This window comes from Eptesicus fuscus, chromosome 4 (genome assembly GCF_027574615.1).
Source record: "Eptesicus fuscus isolate TK198812 chromosome 4, DD_ASM_mEF_20220401, whole genome shotgun sequence".
In the NCBI taxonomy this organism is placed as follows: Eukaryota; Metazoa; Chordata; class Mammalia; order Chiroptera; family Vespertilionidae; genus Eptesicus; species Eptesicus fuscus.
Window position 1 is genome coordinate 16,657,522 of NC_072476.1, and position 26,791 is coordinate 16,684,312.

Consider the following 26,791-nt stretch of genomic DNA (forward strand, 5'->3'; position numbering starts at 1 on the left):
AGTCGTTTTTAATCTGGGCAATCTCTAGGACCAACCCTAACACTAACATTCTGGGAAACCTCAACAGACTGCAACTTATAATTGGCCCGATCAGGATTTGAAGCAGGTTTACAATTATAACAATTATACTCATTGAACCTCCTCTTGGATTGGTGCGTGCAGTAGTAAATCTTCGCTATTCACCTAACGAATATGATCAGAGATTTAGATTTAGACCAGGTTCTTAACTTAGCATAGTTACTTACTACATGAGATACAGGCACGCTAATTGGCCTATTTGATCATCCATTTCCTCATCTTTAATGGCTAATGAGTGATGCCTGCCTCATTGGGTTGCTAGGAGAATGTAGCCATGAGCAAAAAGCTCCTTTAATAGTACCTGACACTAAGACACTCAGGATATTGTTATTGGTGTTATTATTACCAATAAACTATGAGGGCATTGTTTTGTCTTGAGTAAAAATATGGGTAATTTCCTATAGAAGCAGACTTCTGAATTAGAATACAGTTTTGACTATACAAGTTTTTTTTCCAGATTGTGACTTCCACCTTAGAAATATAAAAATAGCTATACTTGAAAGTTGCTAAGAGAGTGGAACTTAAGTATTCTCCCTCCCTCTCTCTCTCTCTCTCTCTCTCTCTCTCTCTCTCTCTCACACACTCACTCTCTCTCTCACACACACACACACACACACACACACACACACACAGATAACTATGTGAGGCCATGCATGTGTTGATTTGTGCTAATCATTTTACAGTGTATACATATGTTATATCATCACCCTATACACCTTTTTAAAAGCACATTGTAATATCTAATTACATGCAATTTTTATTTGTCAGTCACAGCTCAATAAAACTTGGGGGCGGTGGGAGAAATAGGTTAGGGGAAAAAGTTCTGAAGGAAGAAGCAACCAGGAAGCATGAGGTCAGACAGTCTGTGTTGCTCATCCTTCTCCTGATTTTTAATCATCTTTTTGGTCCATGGAGGAACTCAGGCAACCAAGGACCATCAGCTTCACAGGAGAATTAGCCAGTTCTCCCAGTGTAAACCAGTAAACCCAGCCTGAAACCATCACAGGTGTAGATTTCTATAAAAACAGCCCCACAAATAGTTACTTTTCAACAAGTCAGTAGTTTGAAATCTGCCCATGTTGCCCTTTCCCATTGCGATTGGTGAGAAGTCCAATGCCTGTGGTGGTAATGGGCTGTCAGAATCCCCTCAAGTTCTGGAACTTTCCAGCATAATGCTCACTTTATTTACACATAACTTTTAGGTGGGCCCAGACCTTCTCACTGTGGCCTGTCTACCCTCCAGAGCCTCAGCCTGGACACTCTGTGTTCCTCCCCAGCCTCCATAAGAAAGGGACTCTTGGCCCCCAGTGAAGGCTGCTTCCCTGGAGAAGCACACAGGCTGTTCAGGGAACCTGCCAGTCCCCCGTCCAGCCCCTGGAAGATGCCCATTCTCATCGGGGGCACGTTCTATGCTCTCCTTTGCTCTGTCCACCCAAAATAGAAGTGGGATTCTGTCTTCCTGGAGGTCTCAGCCCACTTTTAAAATGAACTTTAACCTCAAAAGGCTTGTTTTGTTTTGTGCCAAATTATGCTCAGAGGCTGAAATAGCCTTGGCCAATGATTTATTTAATGCAGGTTCACTGCGAGAATTATAATAATTTCACAAGCCAGGAGCATACAGGATGTCTCTTAACAAGCTAATAAAGAAATAACAACATACTCCAAATCAATGATAGATTTATCACACTTTGTTCTGGGCAGAAGGAGATGGAAGGGAAGAAGTCCAGATTCAGTTGAGATGTACCATTATATGAGTTGGCACCTGAGAGAGATGGCTTGGCCAAAGGAAAGCCAATGTCCACATGCCAGAGCAAATGTAAAAGCCCCCTGTTGGTAGAGCATGTTGCTAGGGAACAGAGCACCAGTCTTGATTGGCAAGCTGATGTCTTTCGAGGGCCCTCTCCATGATTTTCACTTCTTGCCCATAAGAGAGTCGGTCGCCTTTAGTGGTGATCACCAAAGGTCTTTGGAGAGCTATTTACATCAGCAGAGTGTAGCCTCGCCCAGACCTAAAACTCCTGGACAGCACTCACAAAGCGCGGCATTTATGGAGTAAATGCCCTCTTGCCACAGTTGTTTCTCCAGGTGTTTCATTTGCTCAACCCCCAGCGACGCGCCTCAGCAGCTGAGCGACTGAGTGCTTCTCAGTGATGACAGATGAGACGATGACATTCTGACACAGCTTACTTCACTCAGATCAAAACAACTTCACCCTTAAAAATAACGTCATTTTTGTCACAAACAAGTGTATTTGAAATCCTATCAAACCAACACACAACAAGGATCTTTACTAGCCCCTTCTCACCTCAAAACTGTGGACTGAAAAACACAAAGGCCTGGTCTCTGTGAATAAGGAGAGACTGTTTGCATCCTTTGTGAGTCCATGCGGTCAAAAATATAAATGGCAATATTTTCCCCAAATAACGTGCTCTCACATCTATGACTATGTCCCCATTGATTTAGGGGGGACACTCTAACAGCTGCATGTGGTAGTTTCCAGATGAGGAAACAGACTCAGGAAGGTGAAATGAGGTTTCTAGTGGAACACAGCTGGCATGCGACAGGCCAGGCTTCCAGGTTCGCTGCTAGTGCCCTTTCTCACTGAGAAAAACGTATAGTGGGAACTGGAAGGACTGTTAAATGTTGGAGAAACTACAATTACAAACATGGACTGTGCTCCAGGCCTCCAGGAAATCCAGATGCGCTTGTACTTCAATGTCCAAAACCCAGAGGTTTTTAGTGGAATATTCAAGTTGGGGATAGACTCATAGCACTTACCTCCGTTTCCATTTAAACAGTGTTTGTATGCAGTATTAACAAGGGGAACTCTGGCTAAGAGAAATGTTTTCAAATGTCTGTCAGTACGTTTAAAATGCAAAGGATCAGGCTAGATCAGGATAGACCCCATACAGAGGATTCTATAATTAATCTGTTTCTTTGTAGTTTGTTTGTTTACATCCCATCTCATTCTGTGATTTTCCACAACCTCTTGAAGTATACATGATACAATACTAAAAGATCAATGAAAGTAACAACGGGGAGCCCAGCCAGCATCGACCTATGAACCACGAGGTCAAGGTTCGATTCCCAGTCAGGGCACATGCCCAGGCTTGTGGGCTCGATCCCCAGTGTGGGGCATACAGGAGCAGCCAATCCATGATTTTCTCTCATCACGGATGTTTCTATATCTCTCTCCCTCTCCTTTCCTCTCTGAAATCAATAAAAATATATTTATTTTTTTAAAAACAATGGGGCAAGGAAAAATATGAATCGGAATGGGATTTGTACAATTCTAGAGTTTTAGAACTGAATAGGGAGAAGGGAGTTAAAATACTGATCACATTTCTAGGTGGTAAAACTGAAATATGAGTTAGATTATGAGCTTCTGGACAGCCAAGCCCGACATAGATATTCCGTAGTGATTTAAAGGCTGTGAGTCCATGCTCACAGGAACTCTTAGAGTTCTGGGTGCCTGGCATGCAGCAGGCCCTCAGTAATCATCTGAGGACTGAGTGAATGAGTTGAGTAAACTATTTAGTAGAGTCAGCAATAAGAATTTTAATAGGAGCACCTGCTTTCTGCATTATATTTAATTATTCTGAAAACACTCATGGCTGGATCCCATAGGACCCTTCCAGCAACTGTTTAAGATGAGCAACAAGAATACATGGTTATTGTGCATTTTCATCTTAACTTTAGGTGTCTGAAGGGAAGCATAGTTATAAAAATTAGTAATTATAAGTGATATATTAAACTATATATAATGATTATAATATAATTATCAGTCATAAAATATTAATAATTATAAACTGTGGAAATCAACACTAGTGCAATTTAATTAGGAAAAAAAAGAAGACACAACTCTATTTTATGCAAAAACAGGGCACATATGTTCAAAGACATACTCATACAGTGAGAGGTGTGTTCTCAGTGCTGGCCGACACATTGGCATCACTTGAGTGGCTTTTCGAGAATACCTGTGCTGGAACCACTCTCAAAGATTCTTACTTGAGCGATTGGGAAATGGGCCTGGGCCTGATTATTTTTATTTTTTAAATTTAGCTGATTGTAATGAGCAGCCTGGGTGAAAACCTCTGTCTTATAACCAGTAGATGCCCCTGAACCTACAAATGGAATGAATTTGGCTCTGTCCCAGTGCCATCTTGGGACATCTTGGCTGCCATCTGCCAGGCCAGAAGACCAACTTCTCAGGCTGTGGGGATTGTCCAGTAGATAGCCTTGGAGGGCTTTAATTGTGTGTGTGTTAAATCAATATACATAGCTTTGGATACAAGAAGAAACTTGCTAAGAGTGATATCAACGCCAACTTTTGTATACCAATTGTGACATAATAAAACTAAGAGGCCAAAGAAGGAGAAATTGCCAGAATCTTTAGCATGGAAACTTAAAGCCAGTGTTATTTGATGGGAGAAATTTCTGGTCCACCTCTGCCTTTGTAGAAGGCTACTCTGTGTCTTGATATCTGGCTTCTTACATCCCCTCCAATAATACTGGCTGACTACTATTTTGATGCTTAGAATTCTCCCATGGTTGATTTTTTTGGAGAAAGACAATCCGAAGGAGTTGAAATTTAACTAAAGAAGAAAAGAGGGACATAAGGATGACATGGCAGGTCACAGGACTAAGCTAAAGGTACCATCAGCTGAGTCAGATCCAGATTCGAGGTGGTTGGTCTATGAGAACCATCGGAAAACATAATGAAGTTCTGGTAATAGAATAAAGGGAGAGAAAGACCATGGCCCATAGCATTCTACCATCTCACATTGTTGCTAAAACAGATTGTAATTATTCTACATCATACTCAAAGGGAAACCCAAATTTCCTATTATTTGGTCTCAGAAGAACTGAAGATTCTCAACTATATTAGGAAGTTGCTCCACAGAGATGACAAACCCACTGTTGACTCAATACCCCTATATAAGTGCCTCTAAGGAGAGTCTAAGAATAAAAAAGAGGCAGGGTCTGGATCCAACCCCTCTATGTTCAGATTTCATCGGTACCACTTAACAGCCTGCTCATGCTGTATAATCCTTCTATGCTTCATTTCCTCATCTTTAGAGATGGGGATAGTAAAAGGAGTTGTAAGAAAAACTAAATGAATTAGTGCATAGGTACAGCACTTGGCAATGGCCTGTCATGGGTAAGTGTACCATTGACATTAGTGGCTCTTTGGTTTTGACATTTCCAAGAGCTGAGACAGCTGTAGCCTCCTCCCTTGTGCCCAGGAATTTACCATTTTATTTTTTTAATTACTAATCCTCCCTTCTTCCACAAAGCCTCACCATGTCAAGGAGTCTTCTTGGGAAAGGTGGGCTTTGAAATGAAAGTGAGAATGAACTTGCAGCAGATTTCTCAGCAAGCTCTCCTGAATTTCCCCATGGTCAGAATTACCCAGAAGCCTGATTCCCTCCCAGAAGCACCCATCACTTAGAAGAGTGTGAGTGGTTTCCCCAGAAGCTGGTTGATAGCCAGGCCTGGGTTCTTGTTAAATGTACTGATAATCATACTTCTCTCTTGGGAATTCTGGTTCAGGTGGTCAGAGTCAAAACTAAGGGTTTAACAAAGATTCTAGCTCATATTTATCTTCAGGGAAGGTTGAGGAATGAAGTAGAGGAAGGGGTTGAAAATAGAAAGTTGAAAAAAGTTGGTAGAGAATTAGATGCAGACTCAGAAGAAAAATGGAAAGGCCCAGCAAAGATGATTTTGAGTAAATCCATGGGAGGTGGTGGGATAAATGGAACAGGGGAGGAAGCAAATACAGAGAGCATGACATTATGGCCACGGTAGACCAGCTTCTCTTTCAGAAATGGCGTTTGATGTCCATTCTGTTAGACCTCCAGAAACCAGAAGTAAGCATTCCTGGGCAATGTATACTATTTCTGTAGTTGCATTGTTGACAGCCACATAGCTAGGTGGCCCTAGCAAGCATGTTAAACATGCAGCCTGCAGCTGGGAGTTTGACATGCTTGCCTAGAGGATAGATAGCACAGTGGTGACGTTACAAGAAGAAACAAAAGCTACAAGAGATGCAGTGATTCAACTCCTTTTCTACTGTGCATTTGTCCCATAACCAGTGCATCTTAGCTGTGGCTGGTGTTAGAATCACCTGCCAAGCATTTTCCTACCTCTTTTCAGACCCTATCCCAGACTGATGAAACCAAGACCCCCAGCAGCAGGGCCCCAACATGAGCAGGGCCCAAACATTAGCACCCTTAACTTCTCCCTATGAATCTAATTGGTAGCCAAGGCGAGAACCATTCAACCAGACAAGTGGTTCTCATTCTGAATTGCATGCTAGAATCACCTGGAGATCTTTAGAAACTACTGATGCCCTGAGACCCATTCACTGAGATCCCTATTTAGTTGGTCTTGGATGTAACCTGGTCACTAGAAATTTTAAAAGGACACACACCTGTTACCATTGTGGCCCAGGTTGAACTACTTGGCCAGACTTCCTTGACCACCTACAACCACTGAACAAACCAGATGGCTGAAAATCAGGTGCAACTGCTTTGAAGTTTAAAACCATAGGTCGGTGATGAGAGTGAAGAGCAGGCTAGGATTACCATAAAGGGACAGTCCCTGGGGCCATCCTGCTTCCTAAGGCTGAAGATGAGTGATGACCCCACTGTCTAGAGCTCACCTGCATTGCTCTGGCCACCTAAGGTTCCTGAACATCTTTGAGGATAACCACTTCTCAGCTGCATCATGAAGTTATCAATCACACCTCTCTGGTCATTTGGGATAAAAATGATTTCATAGAGAGGGTCCTAGATGATCCCTTTATGGCTAAGATAGACCATTTGTCTTAAAGTTCAAGTGGAGAGAAACAGAGCCACAGATAAACACAACATAAAATGGTGGATACAGGTACCTCCCCTTCTAAATCTACCTGAATTCCTCTGTGTGCACTGCCCCTCACCAGGCTATTATTCAGCAGGGTTTTCCTATTTATTGTACTTATGATCACCTGATGGAAAGGTACTTTAGAGGGAGGGGTGGTTGACTCCATGGAATTAATGAGTACTGTAGAAAGGCACTTTTCTGAGATGTTAGGGTAACCCCCATCTCAGACAAGTGTACCTTCATCCATAAACCTTTGTTAGGGTAGCCTGGGATGTAGTGGGATTGTGTGGCTAAAAAAACATATGGCTACCATTTATTACAAATATTTTGTAAATTTTTGGCACTGCTTCAGAGTTCATCAGGGATTCTTTAAAAGATCGCTATTGGTGCTTTCTGCTCGATGTAGTTTTGCTTTGACAGAAGTCATCTGAGGCCACTCTTTAGAAGACAGTGAGTTATCAAAGGGGGTACTCATTATCCTTTGTTCAGAAATTTGCTCATGAATCATAAAGACAGTGAAAAAGATTTTAAAAACATGAGTTACATAAAAAGAAAAAAATAGGAAGGAAAGAAAGAAAGAAATGGAGAAATGGTGGCCTGTTGTGTTTTTTAAGTACATAGTATTAGAAAGAAGAGTATTGGGGACAACCATCATATTTTCTAAAATTCTGGAACAATTGACAGGCATGCTTTTAATTGACATTTTACAAGTTTCCCCTATTCATTCAGTCACCATTTTGCATGTATTTGTATTGGTTGCCTCCCACAGCTTCCCTCATGTCTAGCAGGCTGCACAGTTCCTTAGAGAAAATGCAGAGGTGGGATGCAAGGGGGCAGTGTCTTCTAGGGTTGGGGAGTATGAACTAGATAGAACCACCTAGCAATGGGCCCCCTCATAGGTCAGTGAATGGCTGTTCCCAAGAGCTTGCCCTGGGAGTTGACCATTCCTTGTTACAGTGTTTTTCTTGGGAGTCGCCTGTAAACAGAAGTTCTTCCAAGGACTTGTTTATTCCACCCACCAATATCACACCTGTAATTGGAGACACCCGTGTCCTTCTGCCCCATGAGTAAGTCCCATGTGAGCAAGTCAAAACCGATATTCACCCCAAACATCTTCATTTTCAGGGACATCAAACTTTGGAATTCTGATGCCAGATATTGATGGGGCTCGGAAAGTTAGTGTCAACGCAAAAAAAAGATAGCGAAACTCCAACCACGTTAACTTTAATTGTTTTAAGAGAGGTGATAAATGAACTTAGCTGTGACCTTTGTTATGGGAAAGAGAAACATCAAATACTATTCTCAGAGCATGTATCCTTTTGTCTAGATGTTGTTGGTGCAGAAATGATTAGAATTGTCAGCTGAATGCTAACTTCTAGTGAATTTCAATACAGTAGCTCTATTTTTATTCCAGGGAGTACCTCTTCCAACAGTAAAACTTTCTTAAGATGTTTTAAGAAATGCTCAAGCACGAGATACTTTTTGAAGCATTGAAACATTTGAACAAGACCAATCAAACTAAGACGCCACCAAAATGGATTTATCTTGGTTCTTGACGATCCGTAGGCACAGTAAAACCTCACAAATGAGAACTAGAAGGCTCTATACTGCTGCCGCCGAGGCGTTTAAGAGCCTCGCCAATCTCATCGGGGCATTTGTATAATCTGCCTGACACAGATGTTCTTATTTCTGGAGAAATAAACAGCACGTCTGAATTAGAATGCATTACATTGTGGAAACGCCACAGTTGAAAACATCTTAAGAGAGTTTTACCAGCTTTCTAGATTTACTAAATCAAAGTAAAATGGCATTTTCCATTTTTATTTTCTTTTAGTGCACCATTAAAAATAATTTGGCAAGACAGGGCTTATTTGAACTGATGAGCTCTCTTCCCTTCTTCACTAGCAAGCCTAGTTTGGTGAGGAAATGATTATCCATTACATGACACCATATAGCATTCTCTTCTGAAATGACAGCATTTCTTTTTCTTGCCTTTTTCTAAAATAGTTTTTGGATATTATATTCATAATAATAAAGCCTGGAATTTTATGATTTCCCTAGCTCATTGCAATATACTCCCCCCTTTTTTTCTAATCGTCTATATTTTTAAAATGTAATCTCTGCTCAGCATAGAAGTCTGTATAAACTCCGTTTGAATGCCCTGGCTTTGGGAACGTCTCCTGGCATGACATTTTGGTAACACGTAGCATTAATATTCCGATGCAACAGCTTGTACATGGTCCATATTCTGACATCACCATGACGAGGTCCCCGCATGCCTATTTCATGATCTTTCTAAACTCTCCGAGTCCGAGATTTAGCCACACATTCCTTGCAACATCCATCCAAATGCACACCCTCCCCTCCCCTCATCTGAATACATCGAACCAATTGGCAGACAGCACATGTCCCCCTGAGCGAGCAGTATTGTGAATTTTATCTTCTCTTCCAGAAATCAGTTCGTCTTCGTTGCAGCAGATGAAATTTCTTGTAACACCTCTGCAGGTAACAAACATTGCTACTTCTTGATGCATCCATCCACGTCTCAGTATCCTTTTTTTTTTTTTTCCTTTCCCTTCACATGCTGCAGTTGGTCACTCTAGAAAGTTTAGTTAAAAAAACCAAGTCCGTGTATCTTTGGAGTATAGCAGGAGCCTTTATTCTCTACTGCCTAAAGAGACGTTAGACATTTTGCTAACTTGAATATTTTGTTTTCAGTTTTAATACTATGTGATCCAGAAAAGTAAAACCATGTTGAATGAAGCCACAATAAAACCTTATGGTATAATCAGTGCTCTTATGTTAAGATCCTGGACAGGGGAGATGAGGGACACAGACGTGTGACTTCTGTATTTTTTTGACTTATTATGTCTGGGTTCACACAGATGTATATTTGAATTATTTGGGATCTTTATGGAATGACTGGTTTAGATTATAGGCCCCCAAAGACTGAATCTATAAAGCTACTGGCATTAGGGAATATAATTACCTCTGTCTTATAAGAAGGGGATCTTCATTCCATTAGTTAAAGATCCTCTATTGCCTTTCTTTTAAAACCTATTCCAAGTAACAGGACTCAGACGGAGTCTTCTGTTTTTGAGATCAGGGCACTGGCAGATGGAAATCGCACTTGCATGATGTGTCCATCACAACAACGCTTGTCTTTTGCTTTGATGTGGTCACCACAGTTAAATTTGAACTTTCATTAGCATGGAATTACTTGATTAAATGTCCAGAGAGGTGATTGCCTTAACTAACAAGAAACCTTTTTAAATTGTTTAAATCTTTATTTGTTTATTATTTCTTTTTTTAAAGCCTAAACTCTGACTGCCATGATTGCTAGGAATTGTGCTTTTGGCAAAAGAGTGCATGGTAGAGCTCATCCATGTATAGTTAAGTATACCATGACCTTCAAAAGCATACATTAAACTGAGTCTCGCAAATAGGCATTCATCAGCTACCCATCACATTTGATCACTGGAGCCGTACAAAGAGGCGTATTTATTTCACTCCCTACTCACAGTCTTCGGAGAGAAGGAGCTAGAGGAAGACAGAGAACTAGGAACATGTCCCTGGCCCTCTCGGCTCTAAAAAGCAGGGTCTCAGAAAACTCTGCGTTGGTTTCACTGATGTGGTTGGTCTCCATGTTTTTAGTGGATTAGAGTCTCACCCGGGAAGCTGAATGGGGTATGCATGCTCATATTTTAAAGCGACAGCTTGCTCCATTTCTATAAAATCCCGTAGATAATGTTCCTCCTCAACCCTTAGCCTCAAATGTCTCTGTTTCGCCCTGTGAGAGGTGGTGACATCCATAACCCTTCACTAATGCCTAATAGTAGAAGATTGATGGTTGCATTGCTGGGGGAGGCAAGGGAATGAACCTGGGATACAAGAGTCATTTAACATTTTCAAAACCTTGAGGATGAAGCATGCAACCAAAGGGGAAACTGCTTGGGACGGGGAGGAATGCTGGTTTAAAATGTTAATGGACAGCTTGTGTGGATACACTGGTCTTCCAGATTAACTGTACACACATCCAGATTAACTGTACACACATCTGTCTTCCCTGATAAACTGTACACACATCCCAGTGGGTGTATTCTGACATCATAGATCAAACATAAGAGGTAGATATGGATTGTTGTCTCGTGACTTAACAAACCCTGCCTTGCAAGCAAATTGCTCACACATAATATCCCTAAAAGAGGCTGCAGATGATGAAAGTTTGTCTGAATAGAGCCAGTGTTTTCACCTACCTTATCTAATTTAGGATGGCTGCTCAATAAATTCTTAATGAATTGCTATTGATCAAATTTCAAATTGAGAGAGCTATCCCTGTTGCTTTGACGGCCATATTAATAATATGTTCTATGCTGCTTCATAAGGTTCAATTTGAGCTCTGAATTTTGAATCAAGCATGAAAAAGGAGACACCCCTATCAATCAAAAGTCAAAGGATCTCCCAACCAGTCCACCCTCCTCATAGAGAAAGAACTGCTCAGTCAATGAAGGTTGTAACTCATGGTTTCAATGAGGTCCTCCCAGGACCTATCTCCCATTTCTTGGAAAAAACCCAGGACACCCACATTCTAAACACCACATGTGTCAGGAACTCTCACTTCCGTGTAACCAACAACACTTCTCAGGGTGGATCTGTTGAATCCTGGTATCTCCTGGATTTTAGTGTTTGACAAATGGCAACTTTCATCTTTTTAAATGAAGAAAGAAATTAACAAGAGGCTTAACATCTCAGTTTTGAGGGCTTGATGAACATATAACTGAAATTTTTATGAAGATGTATTATTCTTACACAGCCACCTAGGAGGACAGAGCTGGCCGAGCAGTGTTGTGTGAGAGTCTGTGTAGAGATGGTGAAAATCATCAAACAACAGCCACAGTGAGACTGAAGGATTTTTCTTTCAATTCCCAAAGGAAAAGTGACAATGTTTATTTTACGTGGGTCACCTGGAGAGGACACCAAAATGTCAAGTCTACTTTTGCTAGACACATAGAAGAAACATTTATTATTAGCATTTGTGGTTTATGAGAGTGTATTGGCAAGCAAATTGATTTTTTGACTCAGTGGCTCCAAATGTCATACTCGATGTTTTGTTTTGATTTTGGTTTGGTTGTTCCTGAAAGACATGTGTGGGTGTCCCATCTAGTACCTCCACCTTGAACAGCCCAGTAGCCTCTTGAACTGTGACATCAAGATCCTTTGATGAGCCCTGGCCGGTGTGGCTTGATTGGTTGAACGTTGTCCCATGCACCCTGAGGTCGCTGGTTCAATTCCCGGTCAAGGCATATACCTGGGTGGCAGGCTCCATCCACAGTAGCTGGTGTGCAGGAGGCTGATCCATGTATCTCTCTCATCAATGTTTTTTTTCTCTCTCTATCTATCTCTCTAAAATCAATAAAAACATTTTTTAATATCCTTTGATGAGTTGGATTCTGCAAGAGATGGTCAAAGGGGCAAGATGGATCTCCCTTCTCCTTCCAGTCAGGGTCTCCTTACCACTGTGATTCTTTGGAGCTTTTCCATGACTGGCTAGTGATTGTATTGTAGTAGATATAGGTCTGGTACATGAATGGAGGTTGAAAAGCAAGTTACTTATTTTGACAGAGCAACTGGAAGTTCATTTCAGTGAGTTAGTGTGTATTGAGTCATCACTGGTATCAGCAACTGTTCTCAGCCCTCAGGACATACATATCATTAAATAAGTCAAGAGAAGCCCTTCCTCCAGAGAGCCTCCATTCTAGTGCAGACCAGACCCCAATCATGTAGATGAATAAGCATATAATGTACTTGCCTGTAAAGTTATAGAATAGCTATAATGAATCAAAAAGTCGGAGATGGGGCCCTGGCCGGGTAGCTCAGTTGGTTAGAGCATTGTCCTGATATGCCAAGGTTGCGGGTTTGATCCCCTTTAAGGGCACATAGAAGAATCAACCAAAGAATAAATAAGTGGAACAACAAACCCATCTCTCTGTCTGTCTCTCTCTCTCTCTCTCAAAAATCAATAAATAAAAAACTTTTTTAAATCATGGGAGAGGATGGAAAGTCCCATGCGATGCAACTTTACACTCATAGATCAGAGTAGAGCTCTCTGAGAGGGTGACATTTGAGCAGGGACTTGAATTAAGTGAAGGTATGAACCAGGTAAGTAATTGTGGAAGTGAGAGCACCTCAGGCTGAATAGCGGCAAGTGCAAATGCCCTGGGGTTGAGGCTGCTTGAGGTGGCCAAGAACAGTAAGCTATCCAATGTGTCCAGAGCATATGAGTACAGGGGAGAATTTTAGAGATAATATCATGAAGATATCCAGGGATTAAGACAAATTAGGACCTGGAGGCTGCAGAAACCATTTGAGATTTTATTTTCAGTGTGCCGGAAAGGCACTGGAGGGCCAGCTGCGACCTGACTTATCTCTTTAATGATGTGTTAGACTGCTTTGTGAAGAATGGATTGCAATATGGCAAGAGCAGAGGAAAGGACCGCAGTGTGAGTCTCTTGCAGCACTCCAGGGAGGGGTGACAGTGGCCTATGTTAGGATGATGTCTGTGGAGAAGCTGAGAAATGGTGGTCTCTGGGCTGTATTTTGACAGGTGAACAAACAGGATATACTGGCAAATTAGAAACTTACCAGGTCCACTTTGTGTTAAATGCCATGTCCTCCTTTCGACTCAAAGGGTGTATCCGTCATTCCCATTGAGGACTAAGGCTTTTGTCACCATGGAAATCAAGCCCTTCATCACAGCAGAAACTGTCCCTCACATGGGCTTTGCTGAATTCTACAGGGTATAGTCCTAACTTGCTATCACTTATTGAGCAAATTCTATGTGCTAGCAAGTATGATCAATCATCTATATACATCTGTGTGTGTGTGTATAGGCGTGCATATGTAATTTATTACAACAGCTCAGTGAGGGAGATGTTACTATCATCCTGTTTTGCAGGTTAAAAAAGAAAAAAAAAGTGCTCAGGCCCAGAGTAGTTTGGTAACTTGCCCATAATCACACTGGAGTCTACCAATACCAAACTCTCCACCGGACCATGCTGCCCCCACATGCGTCTTTTATCTTGACTTTGGAACATTGACCTTTGCCTCTAGGTGGAATGCTCTTGCTTTCTTCAGCTGTGCTATCTTGCTCCTAGAAAACTCGTATTTGTGAGTTTCAGGGCTTAGTTGTGGAAATTTGGAGACTACCCAAGGGAACCGAAAAGTTCTCTACACAATTGTTTCCCTGGGTGTTTATTTCAGGTGGTTCATCCCCTTCAGGCAGCAGGTATATGTCTAGTCTCTAAGATGTGCTGGGCACTGATCTAGGTACAGGGATAAAGTGAGGAGGGGAGCAGCTCTCTTGTCCCGGGTCACATATCAGAAAGACAGAGGGTTAAACAAGCAAAGTGTGGCCCAGGTCAGTTCTCCAAAAGTCTTTCACGTGCTGAAAAGCAGTGGCTAAAAATCACCTAACAGGATAAGTCATTCCCTGAAAACTACTGGACACTTGGAGCAAGTTGCTTTGCCTGAAGAGTCCAGGCTCCCAGCTGCCCCCTCCTGAGGGAGTGTGTGTGCACTGGTGTGTGTTGGGGGTGCAGATGGAGGCCAGGTCTTGGTCCATCAGCAAGTCTTGCCCTCTCCACCACGCCAGGTACCAACTTAGTGGCATGTGAAGCCAGTTTGGGGGCATACTCCCAGTCCTTATGAGTACTGGTCACGTCTGTGAAAGCTTCTAAAACCCTCCCCTTTGGAACAGGTTGATATACACTCTATTAAGTAACTATTAGAAACAGTGTTTGGCAAGTTTATAGGAACAAGGGGGGTGTTGGCACCCGGTCCATTCTTCTATCTCCCCTGACCTGTACCCATGTGCACATACAGACACACAGATGTGCATGCACATAGCACATGCATCCATGCAGCTGCACTAAGACTTCAGATAATATTTAGAAGAAATTTCTAAATTGGTCATTCCTCTAATTGTGACCCTTCAGGAAATTTTATCTCAGTGTCTTCCCTTCATTCTGGTGATTTGATTATTCAGCAAGGTTGTCATGCCGTGAATGGATTTAGAATTAATTGGCCTGTTTCCAATAAGATGTGATGTCTATTATTATAGGCGAAGCACAGAGTGCTCAGGGGACATATATCAAAGGGACAAAGTACACATAATCAGCATTTATTGACAGCTTTCTGTATACCAGGCATGTTCAATCTTGTTACATGCAATAACAATACCCTACAAATAAAATGTATCTATGGGAATTAAAGATATCTAGATAGCTCTGAATTAGCCTGAGTATGGGATTTCTATATCAGTAAAGAATTTTTTAAAAAAAAGAGAAGTGGTTATCAAATGTTAGAGCCATGAAAATCCCCTGCAGAGCTTGCTACCAATGCAGAGTCTGTGTCCTCCCCTTCCTGCCTCAGAGATGCTGATTCACAGACCTAGAGAGAGAGCTTGAAAATCTACATTCTTACAAGTTCCTCCAGGCAATTCCAATAGAGGCGTGTTGAGATCACACCTTAGGAAACACTGAGTGGATCACTCAGGAATCCTTCTATTTCATTGGCAAGGAGAACACCCAACAGGTTTATCTAGAGCCATGCTTGGCAATATAGCAGCCAATCTCCAAGTGTGGCTATTGAGCCCTTAACATGTGGCTGGTCCAAATTGAGATGAGCTATAAATGTAAAATACATATTAGATTTCCCAACCTTACTACAAAAATCTATGTAAAATATTTTAATCGTAATCTTCCTGACAATTACAGATTGGAATGATAATATCTTTAATATAGCAGGTTAAATAAAAATATGAAAGTGAACTTCACCTGGTTTTACTTTTTTAATGCAGCTACTAAAAAACTTAAAATGTCATATGTGGCTTGCATTTGTGTTTCTCTTTATATTTTTATTAAGCAGTACCATTCTAGAGCCACATTCTCATTCATTTTGTACAAATGAGTATCGAAAGTGTTGGCATGTCTCAAGAACTGGTCTCTTAAAGGTGAAGATACTCAGAATTAAAATGTTTTGAAGATAATCTGGACATTGTTAGTGTTTCTTAACTTTACATTTTAATTTTGCCTCCAAGTAACCTACCTCCTTCTCACATTGCTTATTTTCCTCTCAGAATCTTTGATCCACTTACAAGAGGCAGGAGATGCCACTACTCAGGGCTTCAGATGGACAACTCAGTTCAAGGGTAGTTCTGACTCATGTGCCCCATGAGCTCTGCTGCAGGGACCCCAGGCAGAATAGAGAGCAGACAAGGGTTGCAATCCTCCCAGTCTTAATAGCATTGATAACTGGCACTTGTTTGGTTCTGACTAACCCTATCTCAGCTTCACTCAGCAACTTACAGTCAGTATGCACTATTACTGTCTCTATTCATGGATGGAGAAGCTGGCTCAGAGAAGAGATAAACTTTGAGATGACTCAGCAGACACATAGCAGAAGCAGGATTTGATTCTAAAAATTCTAACCTTGTGGAATTCTTTGCTTCAGCTTGGCTTCTCTGAAGAGCTATTGGCAACCCCATGAAGGATACAAACACAGAACTGCCTTTGGGGTTCCCCCTGTGAATTAAACCATAGTTGGGGTGCCATGCCGATTTCAAAGCATGATGGGAAATTCTTCGTGATTTTGGTAGAGCCGATGTCAGGACACAAAAGGAGGGTGGCCTTGGCCTTGACATTAGAGAGAGTGTATCTCTGTGTCTCTTATTGTAGTCGAGGAACTGTAGAGCCAAAAGCAGGGCTGACTGTGTCTTCTTTTCACTAATATATTTTTATTGATTTCAGAGAGGAAGGGAGAGGGAGAGAGAGAAATATCCATGATGAGAGAGAATCATTGATTGGCTGCCTCCTGCACGCCCCACACTGGCGATCAAGCCCACAACCTGGGCATGTGCCCTGACTGGGAATGGAACCATGACCTCCTGGTTCATAGGTCAATGTTCGACCACTGAGCCATGCCGGCTGGGCTTATTGTGTCTTCTTGACTCCTGGACAGTGACTGCTGCTGTGCTGTGCTGAGTCCAGAACCAAGGTTCCTACCTCAAACCTGCTTTGTTGGGATTCCAAATAGGAAGAGCTTTTGAATTGCACTAGAGGACATAGAAAGGATAATGCCATCTGAATTCCCATAAGTGGTAGGATCTGGTTCCCAGAGATGCTACGTGCACAGTCCATGTGTGACCAGCATCTATGAGCAACAACAGAGCCCATGGCTTCCCATTGGGACGCTAAAGAACCCAGACGATGCTTTCCTTCCTTCTTCTGAGGACAAAAGTCAGGAAGCTGCACACTGTGCTGAGTGACCTGTGCAGATGATTGTTGCAAATCCAAGCTAAGGAAGTGACCAGCAATAAAATTCAGGAATATCAGTCATGTTGAGGTAACTCCATGTTGTTCATCTCAGAGAATTTCTCCAATTTCTACCAGTGTCTTTCTTGGAGGTTTAGCTGCATGTGGAGCTGTTTTCTTGGTTTTGAGAGATGGGGCTGGTCCACTTCCTCTATCTTGTGTATCTTATTTAAGTCAGTGCCTAGGAGAAGGCCACCGCAGCCACAGAGGAATATTTTCTTAGTTGAATAGATTCACTAAGGTAGAGTGAGCAACTGAGGTCTGAGACCATGTGCAAACCAGTGGGAACATGCCTAGCTAAACCATCACTCTCCAAATAGCAGGCTATCAGAACCATGGGGCCATGGTGTAGTAAATACCCCGTTTGTACTGTGTGGTTAGTATGTGCCTTGCATGGATTAATTTTCCCCAGTTCCTTATGGGCTATATCTTAGATATAATTAGGAGGACACTATAGCCCCTAATGGCATTGCCATGCAGGTTCCTCCTAGGGAGGTTTCCTATTTTGAATGCCTACTCTGCAGTGCTTGTCTGTGTAGTGAGGACACAGCATAGCCTCCGTGCCTTTCTCCTTTGGGCGGGCTGTCTAGGAGATCGGTGCCACATGGTGACATAGATCTCAGGGGAGAAGATATTTTATTCATCTTTCTGCTCCACCAGGATTCCTACCCACTATCTCTGCGACAGGAGGCATGGGGGGATCGTGCTAATGTAAGAATAACCGGGCCCAGGGGCATAAAGACTCTTAATTGAAATATATGGAGTCAAGTTAATTAAAGTGTTCTTACTATATATCCCTATAAGAAAATCACCTGACTGTTAAAACCCTGGTGTGGTGTACCAACAGGACCCCATTGTGTCTTATGAGCATCCAGCTTGTTTCAACTAGATTTAGAAGATGTTATTAACAAGTAATATATGCATTTCTCAGCAGAGCTCACCAAGTACTTTACAAACATGGGTTCATATTTCCCATTCAACAGGTGGCATGCTTATTTATGTAACCTGAAGTTCAAATACAGCAATTTAAACTACGTCTGCAACTCACAAATTAGCTAGATCTCAACTGCAAAAGCATCTGTAAGTTGACTGCTGGAGCTACACATGCTCATATTAGAAGAGGATCCTTCAGTTCCTTCTACAGAGACTGGCTTGTGAAAACCTATATAAAAACCCTTGTATCATAATCTGCAGACTGCTTTAAAACGTGTCTGGTTTCTTTTCATGCACTTTATCTGTGAATTAGGCAGGGCGCAGATAAAATGATGCCATTTTATTGGTATCATTGCCCAAGTCATTGAGCAAGGACATTGCAAAGGCAGAACTTGAACCTGGATCTTCTTGCCCCAAGACCTTTGCCCTTCCCAGGGCCCGGTGTGGGCCTCCTGGTTTCAAGTTGTTGCTAAGGTCAAGATTAGACAAGGGCTCATGATGGCAGCAAGCTGTTACCTTTCATTTCTTTGTTTGGTTTTTCCCTAAAGGGTTTTGGTGAGCCTTATGACAACATGGGCAGTGATTTGTGAACTCTCGGGGTGATGGGAAATTACACACTGTATTTCCAAAGTCCCCAGAAAGTTTTCTTCTGGGTGTCTTTAAGGGGTTTGAATGTTTCGGAGAGCAGCTGACCTAAAGTCTTCGGAAAGCTTTGCCACTAACAGAATCATAATGATGGGTACACTTCCCTCCTCTCCACTCCTCCCTCTCGCTGCCTCCACTCACTCAGTGGCAATGGCAGTGGCGTGGCCCAGTTCCTCTGCACGGTGGCCAGTGCTGTGCTAGACTCTGCCCCAGACTCCGTGGGGCTGACAGTGCAGGAGCGGGGACAGGTGAATAACCAGGGAGAGAAGTAAGTAAACAAAATCACTAGAGATTTACTATTTGTCATGAGGCGGGGAGGAGGGCGGGGGGGGGGGGACTGTGGTTCAGAAAGAGGGGTCGGGAAAGGGGGCATCTCTCTAGGGAGGTGACTTTTGACCTGAGACATAAAGAAGAAAAGGCAGCAATTCAGGTGGATGATGCGCGAGAGCCCAAGCCCTAAAAAGAGAATGAATTTGGGTGTGTCCAAGGAGTATTGAAGAGGCCAGTGTGCCTGGAACACAGTGAACAAGGGCTAGAGGGGTGCATGAGAGCACTGAGAGAGGGACAAGGGTGACTCATGAAAGTGTGGATTGTATTCTAGAATCAACGGAAAGCCAGGGGAGGGTTTCAAGCAAAGAAGTGATATAAGTAGATTTATTTCAATTAGATAAGTGGATGGATAGATGAACAGATAGATAGATGATAGGTGATAGATAGAAGATAGATAGATGATAGATAGGTAGGTAGGTAGGTAGATAGATAGATAGATAGATAGATAGATAGATAGATAGATGATAGATGGATTTGATAGATACAGATTTCCTAGTAAATGGCTGGTGGGTTGAAGAAGCAGAAGTGGAGCCAAAGAGACAAGATTGAAGGCTGTTGTTGATTTGGTTCTGGTGAAATACTGGTTGTGATGTTAGGATGGTGACAGTGTGAATGGAATGACGTGGACACATTTAAGATTTCAGCTGTAATTTCTGAGGGCTGGGCTGCAGGGAAACAGAGCGTCATGCCCTGATGCACTGTGGTCCACCTTGGCCAAGGCCGGGTGGGGTGGAGGTGACCATGTGCGCAGATCAGGCATAACATGGCAGTCACAACACATTTTCCCATCACTCCATTGGGGTCCCTGGGACTTGCCGTTCTTCCTTCAGGCTGTGCTTAGCCAGCTCTGAGGACGCAGGGTCGCCGACGTGCCTGGCATAGCTGTTGTGAGAGTAGTGCTGGAGTCCACATCTTCCCTAATAACCTTGTGTCTCAATTGTAGTGTCACACAAGGGCGTGTTCGGAAATTAGCATTTGAAAAGAGGCCTCCTTGCTTTCAGTTTGAGCTGACATGGTCCCTTTTCCTCTGTGGAAATGAAATTTATTAATCATAATAAAACCATCAGAATCTGAAGGTAGAGGTCACCCTGAGGAGAAAAGGCGCCTGCTCATTTACCAGGAATAGTTCAGCGCTGCTGTATTTTTCTTCTGCCCAGGCACAGAACATTGCCAAATTGTTACCTTGGGCTTTCCACTGAAGCTCTGCCCAGGGTTATAAACAAATCAGAATGTACAATTAAAGTACATGGGAGAAAAGGGTGGGAGCTATGTTTTCATGCAATGCATTCAGGCCACCAACATGTCGTCTATCAAAAAGAGGAAATCTTTGCCACAGTAAAATCATTCCCCAAATTAAAAGAAAAAAACAGTAATTGCTCTGAATTTGCATCTTCATGCCCATTTTGAAGGAACATCATGCTGTGGCATCACATTTACAAGGGTTTTCAGTTTGCTTTTGTCGTTTATGTCTTGTTCATACCACCAGCTTTGCTGAGTGAAAGTGCATTAAAAATAATTCTATGATCATTTTTTTTAACCCTCTGGACTAATGACAACTTTACTTTCTCATGAAATAAAAATTAATGACAAAGTTTTATCTCATGTTCTTTTCCACCTATTTAATACCTACTTCTAATTACATGGGTCGAGGCCCAGCTTTCATGAGTGACCTCCCCGAATGAATGACTTCTTCAAAAATGTCATCATTCCTCTTGTTTTAACACACCCTCTGTCTTGGATTTCCATCTGTTTTTCCTCCCAGAGAGATGGGGCATCTTGGAAGGCCTTTTGTGATGAACCAGAGGGCTGGCGAGTGTCTCAGGGAATGAAGTGCAAGGGGGAGGGTGGACTTCTTGTCTCACTGAGAAACATCCGTTCTCATACTGCTTGTGAAGATCCAGGGAACACATTGTGTTGAAGCAGAAAGCCCATCTGGATTATTTGAGCTTGGTGCCCCTTGAACAGGCAAGGAGGGCTTGGGAAGAAGACACATCCAATGTTAACTGGCCGAATCCTTTCTTCCCACCTGGAGTCTAAACTAGAGCCCATGAGGTAGAAGGATCCTCACCCAACTTCTTCCAAACTTTCAGGATTCCATGGTGTGAGCAATCATGCCAGGCCCATCCAGTACATTCTTTTTTGTTTTTCTTAATCTCTATTACATATGTCCCCTTTTCCCCTCACTGACCCCTTCTAGTTGGCATGCCCCTGCCCCTCCCCTCATCCCAGGCTTGTACCATCCTATTATCTGTGTCCATGGGTTATGCATATATGCATACAGGTTTTTTGGTTAATCTCCACCCACCCACCCACCTCCCCTACCTTCCCACCGAGATTCCACAGTCTGTTCCTTGCTTCTGTGTCTCTGCATCTGTTTTGTTCATCAGTTTATTTAGTTCATTAGATTCCACATATGAGTGAGATCATGTGATACTTGTCTTTCTCTGACTGGCTTATATGCGCCATCTAGTACTTTTATATATATATAAAGAGAGAGAGAGAGAGAGAGAGAGAGAGAGAGAGAGAGAGAGAGAGAGAGAGAGAGAGAGATGTCAGACAGGAAGGGAGGGGGAGAGAGAGAAATATCAATGATAAGAAAGAATCATTGATCGACTGCCTCCTGCATGCCCCCTAGTGGGGATTGAGCCAGCAACTGGGGCATGTGTCCTGACTGGGAATCGAACCATGACCTCCTGGTTCATAGGTCAACGCTCAACCATTGAGCCATGCTAGCCAGGCCCATCCAGTACATTCTTATTCACCAACTATAAGCAAGAAGATTAGAAGCAAAATGGTGAAAAGATAGGGAAGGAGAACAATAAAGCATGTGCAAATTAGATTCCAAAAGATAGGTGGCTTAAGGTTGACAGTAGTTGATAGAACAGACAAACCATTTCTTCTGGCCTTGTTCCTTCATTCTTTAAAGGAAAGTCCAAGAGTCAAAAGCTGTGGATAATCCACCTATATCCCATTTAGAGACTGGTACCCCCGATCCCCACCTGCTAACAGTGCTCAGGTGCTCCCTTCTTCAGAGAATTACCTTCTGCCCAAGAAAATCACTTCAACTCAGTTCTTCTCCACCCCGCAGGGAAACCTGCAGCTAATGCTCAACTTACATGAGCATTAAAAAGCCAACCCCTTTGCCTCCAGCTGGGATTAATTCTGGGGTACAACTCACGGGATCAGGTCAAAGTTAGTCTCTAGCTTAGACTATTTCTCTTTTTCCCTTGCTATTGAACTGCGTACCTCTCTCTCTCCTTCTCCTTCTTCTATACATGCACAAGAATCTCTATTTCAGGCTCTTCTGGGGAACCTAACTTAAGATTGCATCTCAGCGTTGATCATTACTGAAGGAGCAATGTTCAAACTACCTGCAAGGAGGTATCTGGCAGGCCATTTAAGTTAAGGGTACATGCCACCATGGAAACAGCCTTCCAGTGGCCTCTGAGAAATTTAAACATCAGCTCTGACGGTCTAGCTCTGTGATCTTGAGCAAGTGACTTCGCCTCTCTGAACCCTAATTTCTGATCTGTGGCATCATTCAGTCCCAGACACTTAATAGACACTGCATGCATCAGGCTTCCTTCCCTTCTTCATTTTTATTCTGAAGCCTGTGCTGGAAGTCATGGCAGAGGAGGGAGGAGGACGGGAGAGAGAGACAGAAAAACTCAAAGATAAGGAACTGTCATCAAGAAATACTGTTTGAAATGTGTCCCTTCCCAGAGCCTAGGTTGATGAGTTAGAAACTCTGGGGTGATAGGATTGAGTCAAAGCAGCTTTAATTCTTGAGTGGGGTGGGGTGGCATTCCACAAACCCTCCAAGGATGCTTCTGTTTGAGTGTGTTTGCTCACAAAGATGTTGGACCCTAGCTGCAAAGACTGGGTCACTTCACCCATTCTGATTCACCCTTTCTCCTGTGATGGTGACAGCCAAGTTAGGAGAAAAGGACCGTCTCTCTTGAGTATTAACATGTCCTCTGGGGGTACTGGGTTTACTGTGCTTCTTAAAACCATTCTTTCACGTTGTTTTGTGTGTGTTTATTTGTTTGTTTGCCTACGTCGGTCTCCAGGGTAGCTGCATGAGCAGTTAGAAATGGTCCCATGAGAGACCAGCCATGCTAAATGGACAAAAGAATGTGCTATGCACAGATGGACTTTTTAAATGTTGTGTGGCAGATAGGAATATGTTTCTTATATGTGAAGATGAATAGGGCCCCTCCACACTGTCTTGGTATTTTGTATTTTATGGTTGCTATTATTACTTTGTAACTGCCTATTATGGATTAATCTTCACCTCTGTTTCCCTTTCAGTTACGGACGAGTTTATGCTGCCGACCCCTACCACCACACACTTGCTCCAGCCCCCACCTACGGCGTTGGTGCCATGGTGAGTACCAATTCCTCCTCTTCCTCACTTCTTCCCCCACCCTTCCCTTCCCCAGCTGGGACCTTTGTATGGGTTGACGGTTGACGTCCTCTCACTCTCCCCTTAATTGAATTTGTCTCTTGTGCTAATCTAACAGCAGCTAAAATGCCACATTAATCCTCCCAGTAAACTTGATAAATGTCTTAATTTCTTGGCAATGTAGTGCATGTAAGTTATTATATTTCTAATTTTGCAAGTCTCACCTAGCAGAGCACTTACCTTAATGGAATAATTAGTCATTTTGATAATTAAATCCATCACTAACAGAATGCAGTGTCAATGCAGAACTTTTTTTTTTCTTTTTTTTTTCCCTCCCTTGCTGCTCATTCACATAGCCCCAAGGTTCCAGCCCCAGCACAGACTTCAGAGGAGCTAAGCTGCACACTTCCAGGCCTCTGCTGTCAGGCAGCTGAGAATCTGACTGCCTCTCCTCCCCTATTACAATTCATGTTTAAAGTCATAGTCGCCCAGGAAAGAAAATAGAGAGGGGCACACTTTGTGTGTGTGCCTAGTACATAAGGGATTAGAAGGAATCAGCTGGGTTTGGGGGTTGTCTTTTGTTTTTTGGGGTTTGGGTTTTTGTTTGGGGGGGGTGGGGGAGGGCAAACACGGGAGGTGAGGGTGGGTGAATTTGCCTGTACTTGTTCAAACTTCTATGCACTAAAACTCTTGAGTACAGTAAGACGTGCCCATCACGTGAGAGCGTATGCAATCATTACAAAGCTTTTGGCATGCAGCTTTCTGCTTGGGATCAAGAATCTCAGTCCTTTATCCTAAAACTCAATCCCCATAGGCATTCATTTGAATCGCCAGTACCTTTAGAAAAAGGAAATAAATTAAGTGCCACCTCGTAGCCGTCTAAAGCCATGGCCAGACAATTCGCTGGAGCGTGGTGGTAGAAATTCAGCCACGATCTGGGGACCATGTTCTTTTGCACAAGCTCAGTTACATCAAGCAATCCATCCGTATGACTCCCCTCTTAAGCGCAAATTCCATACAGCTCATTGAGCCACGTCAAGTAAGGAGTTGATTTAAATTTCCATCCTGATTTTGCATTCAACCACTCTGGTTCAACACCTAGTCCACTTGAGTTATGTGTTGGAAAAGAGAGTTGAATTACTACATTCAATCAGTCGTCTGCATTCAACCTCTTGAGTGTAGATTGAGCTTTTCCCGATGGAACATAGTGTTAATGAATCAAATGAGCAAACAGGATGAGACACTGCACATCCTTCAGGGGTCCAGTGTGTATCCGAGTCCTTTCAACTACCAGGACTGGCCGACAGAATTGGGTTTCAGAGGGGCTCTCTGTCTGAGGAGCTCTTTGTGGGGGTTAGGATTGGCCCTATCTTCAGTTCTCCAAGAATGACCTGGGATGGGTAGGGGGTGCCTCAATTTGGTTGAGTTTGAGTGTCTATTTTTCACATTAGTAGTCTTTTTTTGATGATCCACGTGTTGCAAAAGGAAAATGTAAAAAACACACCCCTCAAATTGCTTTGTTTCAGAATGCTTTTGCACCCTTGACTGATGCCAAGACTAGGAGCCATGCTGATGATGTGGGTCTCGTTCTTTCTTCATTGCAGGCTAGTATATACCGAGGGGGATACAACCGTTTTGCTCCATACTAAATGACAAAACCATAAAAACCTTCCAATGTGGGGAGAAAGGAAGCTTTCCGAGGCCTGGGTATTGCAATACATGCAGTAGTGCATCATTTTAGCAACTCTAAAAACTAAAAAGAGGAAAAAACAATTACATTTTTTATCTTATACCTCAGATATTTTGTTCTGTGTATTTTACTATTGTGGGTCTTTAATTTCTGAAGGTTCCGTAGTTTGGTTGCTGGCTGTAGGAGTTTTTTTGTTTTGTTTTGTTTTTTTTTTTGTGGTTGACCTAGAGAGATGCTAGCTATGAATAAAAACTGGTTTAGGGCCATATCCAGAGTGCTTTATCATGTAAATGAATTATATATGCTGAATAGTAAGCTACTGGGGTTATCAGCTGTTCGGGAAGAGTGTAAGTGACTACAGTAGTCATTTTTTCTGCATCTGCATTATTTTATTTTATGAAAGGGGAAAGGTGGGAGGGATTTAGGGGATTGGGTCTGGGGTTCGACTGAAAGAAAAAAAATAGTAACTGATGAATCTAAACGACCCACTGCACCAACGATCATATAGCAACGGTTCTAAGTTACTCATTGTCAGTTCAGGCCAAAGGTTATGCTGTTAAGGGGATGCTTCTAGCAGCCCTTGTGCATCCAAGTTGAATGAAGCTGTGCAAACCCACCCTTTAACCTTTCCCCCGGGCAGTATTCAGCTTCTTAACCAGCCGCTAGTTATTTAGGCAAAAACTGCTAGTTAGGCCATCAACAAGCATTCTTTTTATATTTCTTCCAGTATAATAAATTATTGATATCATTGCTGACTTTTATATTATGGGAGGGAAAAAAATAACATTAATAAAAAGGTGATAAAAAGCACTGTTTCTATTTTTTTCTTTTTTTCCAAAAAAAGAAAGTAATAAAAACTTAAATTCTTTGTACCAGTTAAAAAAATGTATAAAATTTACATCTGTGCAGTGGAGTTGTTAAGTTCTAGAAACAGTCTATGAAGCTTTAGTTTTAGCCTAGTAGAACAACTGTTAGAGACAGACGTATAATTTTTATGGAATTACATGATAATCATATTCGGATTTCTAGAAGCATTTTACAAGTATTGCAATCATTGAGTAGAGATAATCATGGTATTTTCGTCAGCTTGGTACTTTTTGAAACATGACTGTGTTATGTGAGCAAGCTGCAATTTTTCGGTCTGTGAGAGCCTGCCCACCCCTCTCCCCCCATCCTTCCTGGTCCCCAGTGATGATCTCAAACCGGCAACTTTAGTTCTGTCTACAAGGCCCAGGACACTTGTCAGAAGGAAGCAAAAATGGAGGTGTACCCTCCTCCTCCCCGAAGAACAAAGTCCCCCCCACCTCAGAAGCAGGGCCAGAGCGACACGGCCGAAAAATTGCAGTTTGTCCGGATTACTTCTGTTTGAACGCCTTCCATGTTGTCCTGTTTACAAGTTAACCTGAGTTGGGGTATCTGTCACGGGTCTTCCTGTTTTTGTATTTAAATGAAACAAACAGCAGCAAGCTGTCC

At 42.5% G+C, this 26,791-nt stretch overlaps 1 protein-coding gene across 11 annotated transcripts in view; it reads left to right on the forward strand.

Annotated features, from left to right (window-relative positions):
* The window catches only part of RBFOX1 (RNA binding fox-1 homolog 1), a 371,606-nt gene extending 346,221 nt beyond the window's left edge, over positions 1 to 25,385 (forward strand). For 7 of the 11 annotated variants that reach the window (XM_008141611.3, XM_008141613.3, XM_054714703.1 and 4 more), the window contains 2 exons: positions 23,535 to 23,610; positions 25,155 to 25,385. In XM_008141611.3, the coding sequence (XP_008139833.3) occupies positions 23,535 to 23,610; positions 25,155 to 25,277 (199 nt within the window). In that variant the 3' untranslated portion in view covers positions 25,278 to 25,385. Of the gene's footprint in view, positions 1 to 9,397; positions 9,451 to 23,534; positions 23,611 to 23,984; positions 24,133 to 25,154 lie in introns of those variants that run through there. The other 4 variants (XM_054714706.1, XM_054714708.1, XM_028145557.2 and 1 more) reach the window with 3 other exon arrangements.
* The last annotated feature ends 1,406 nt before the right edge of the window (positions 25,386 to 26,791 follow it).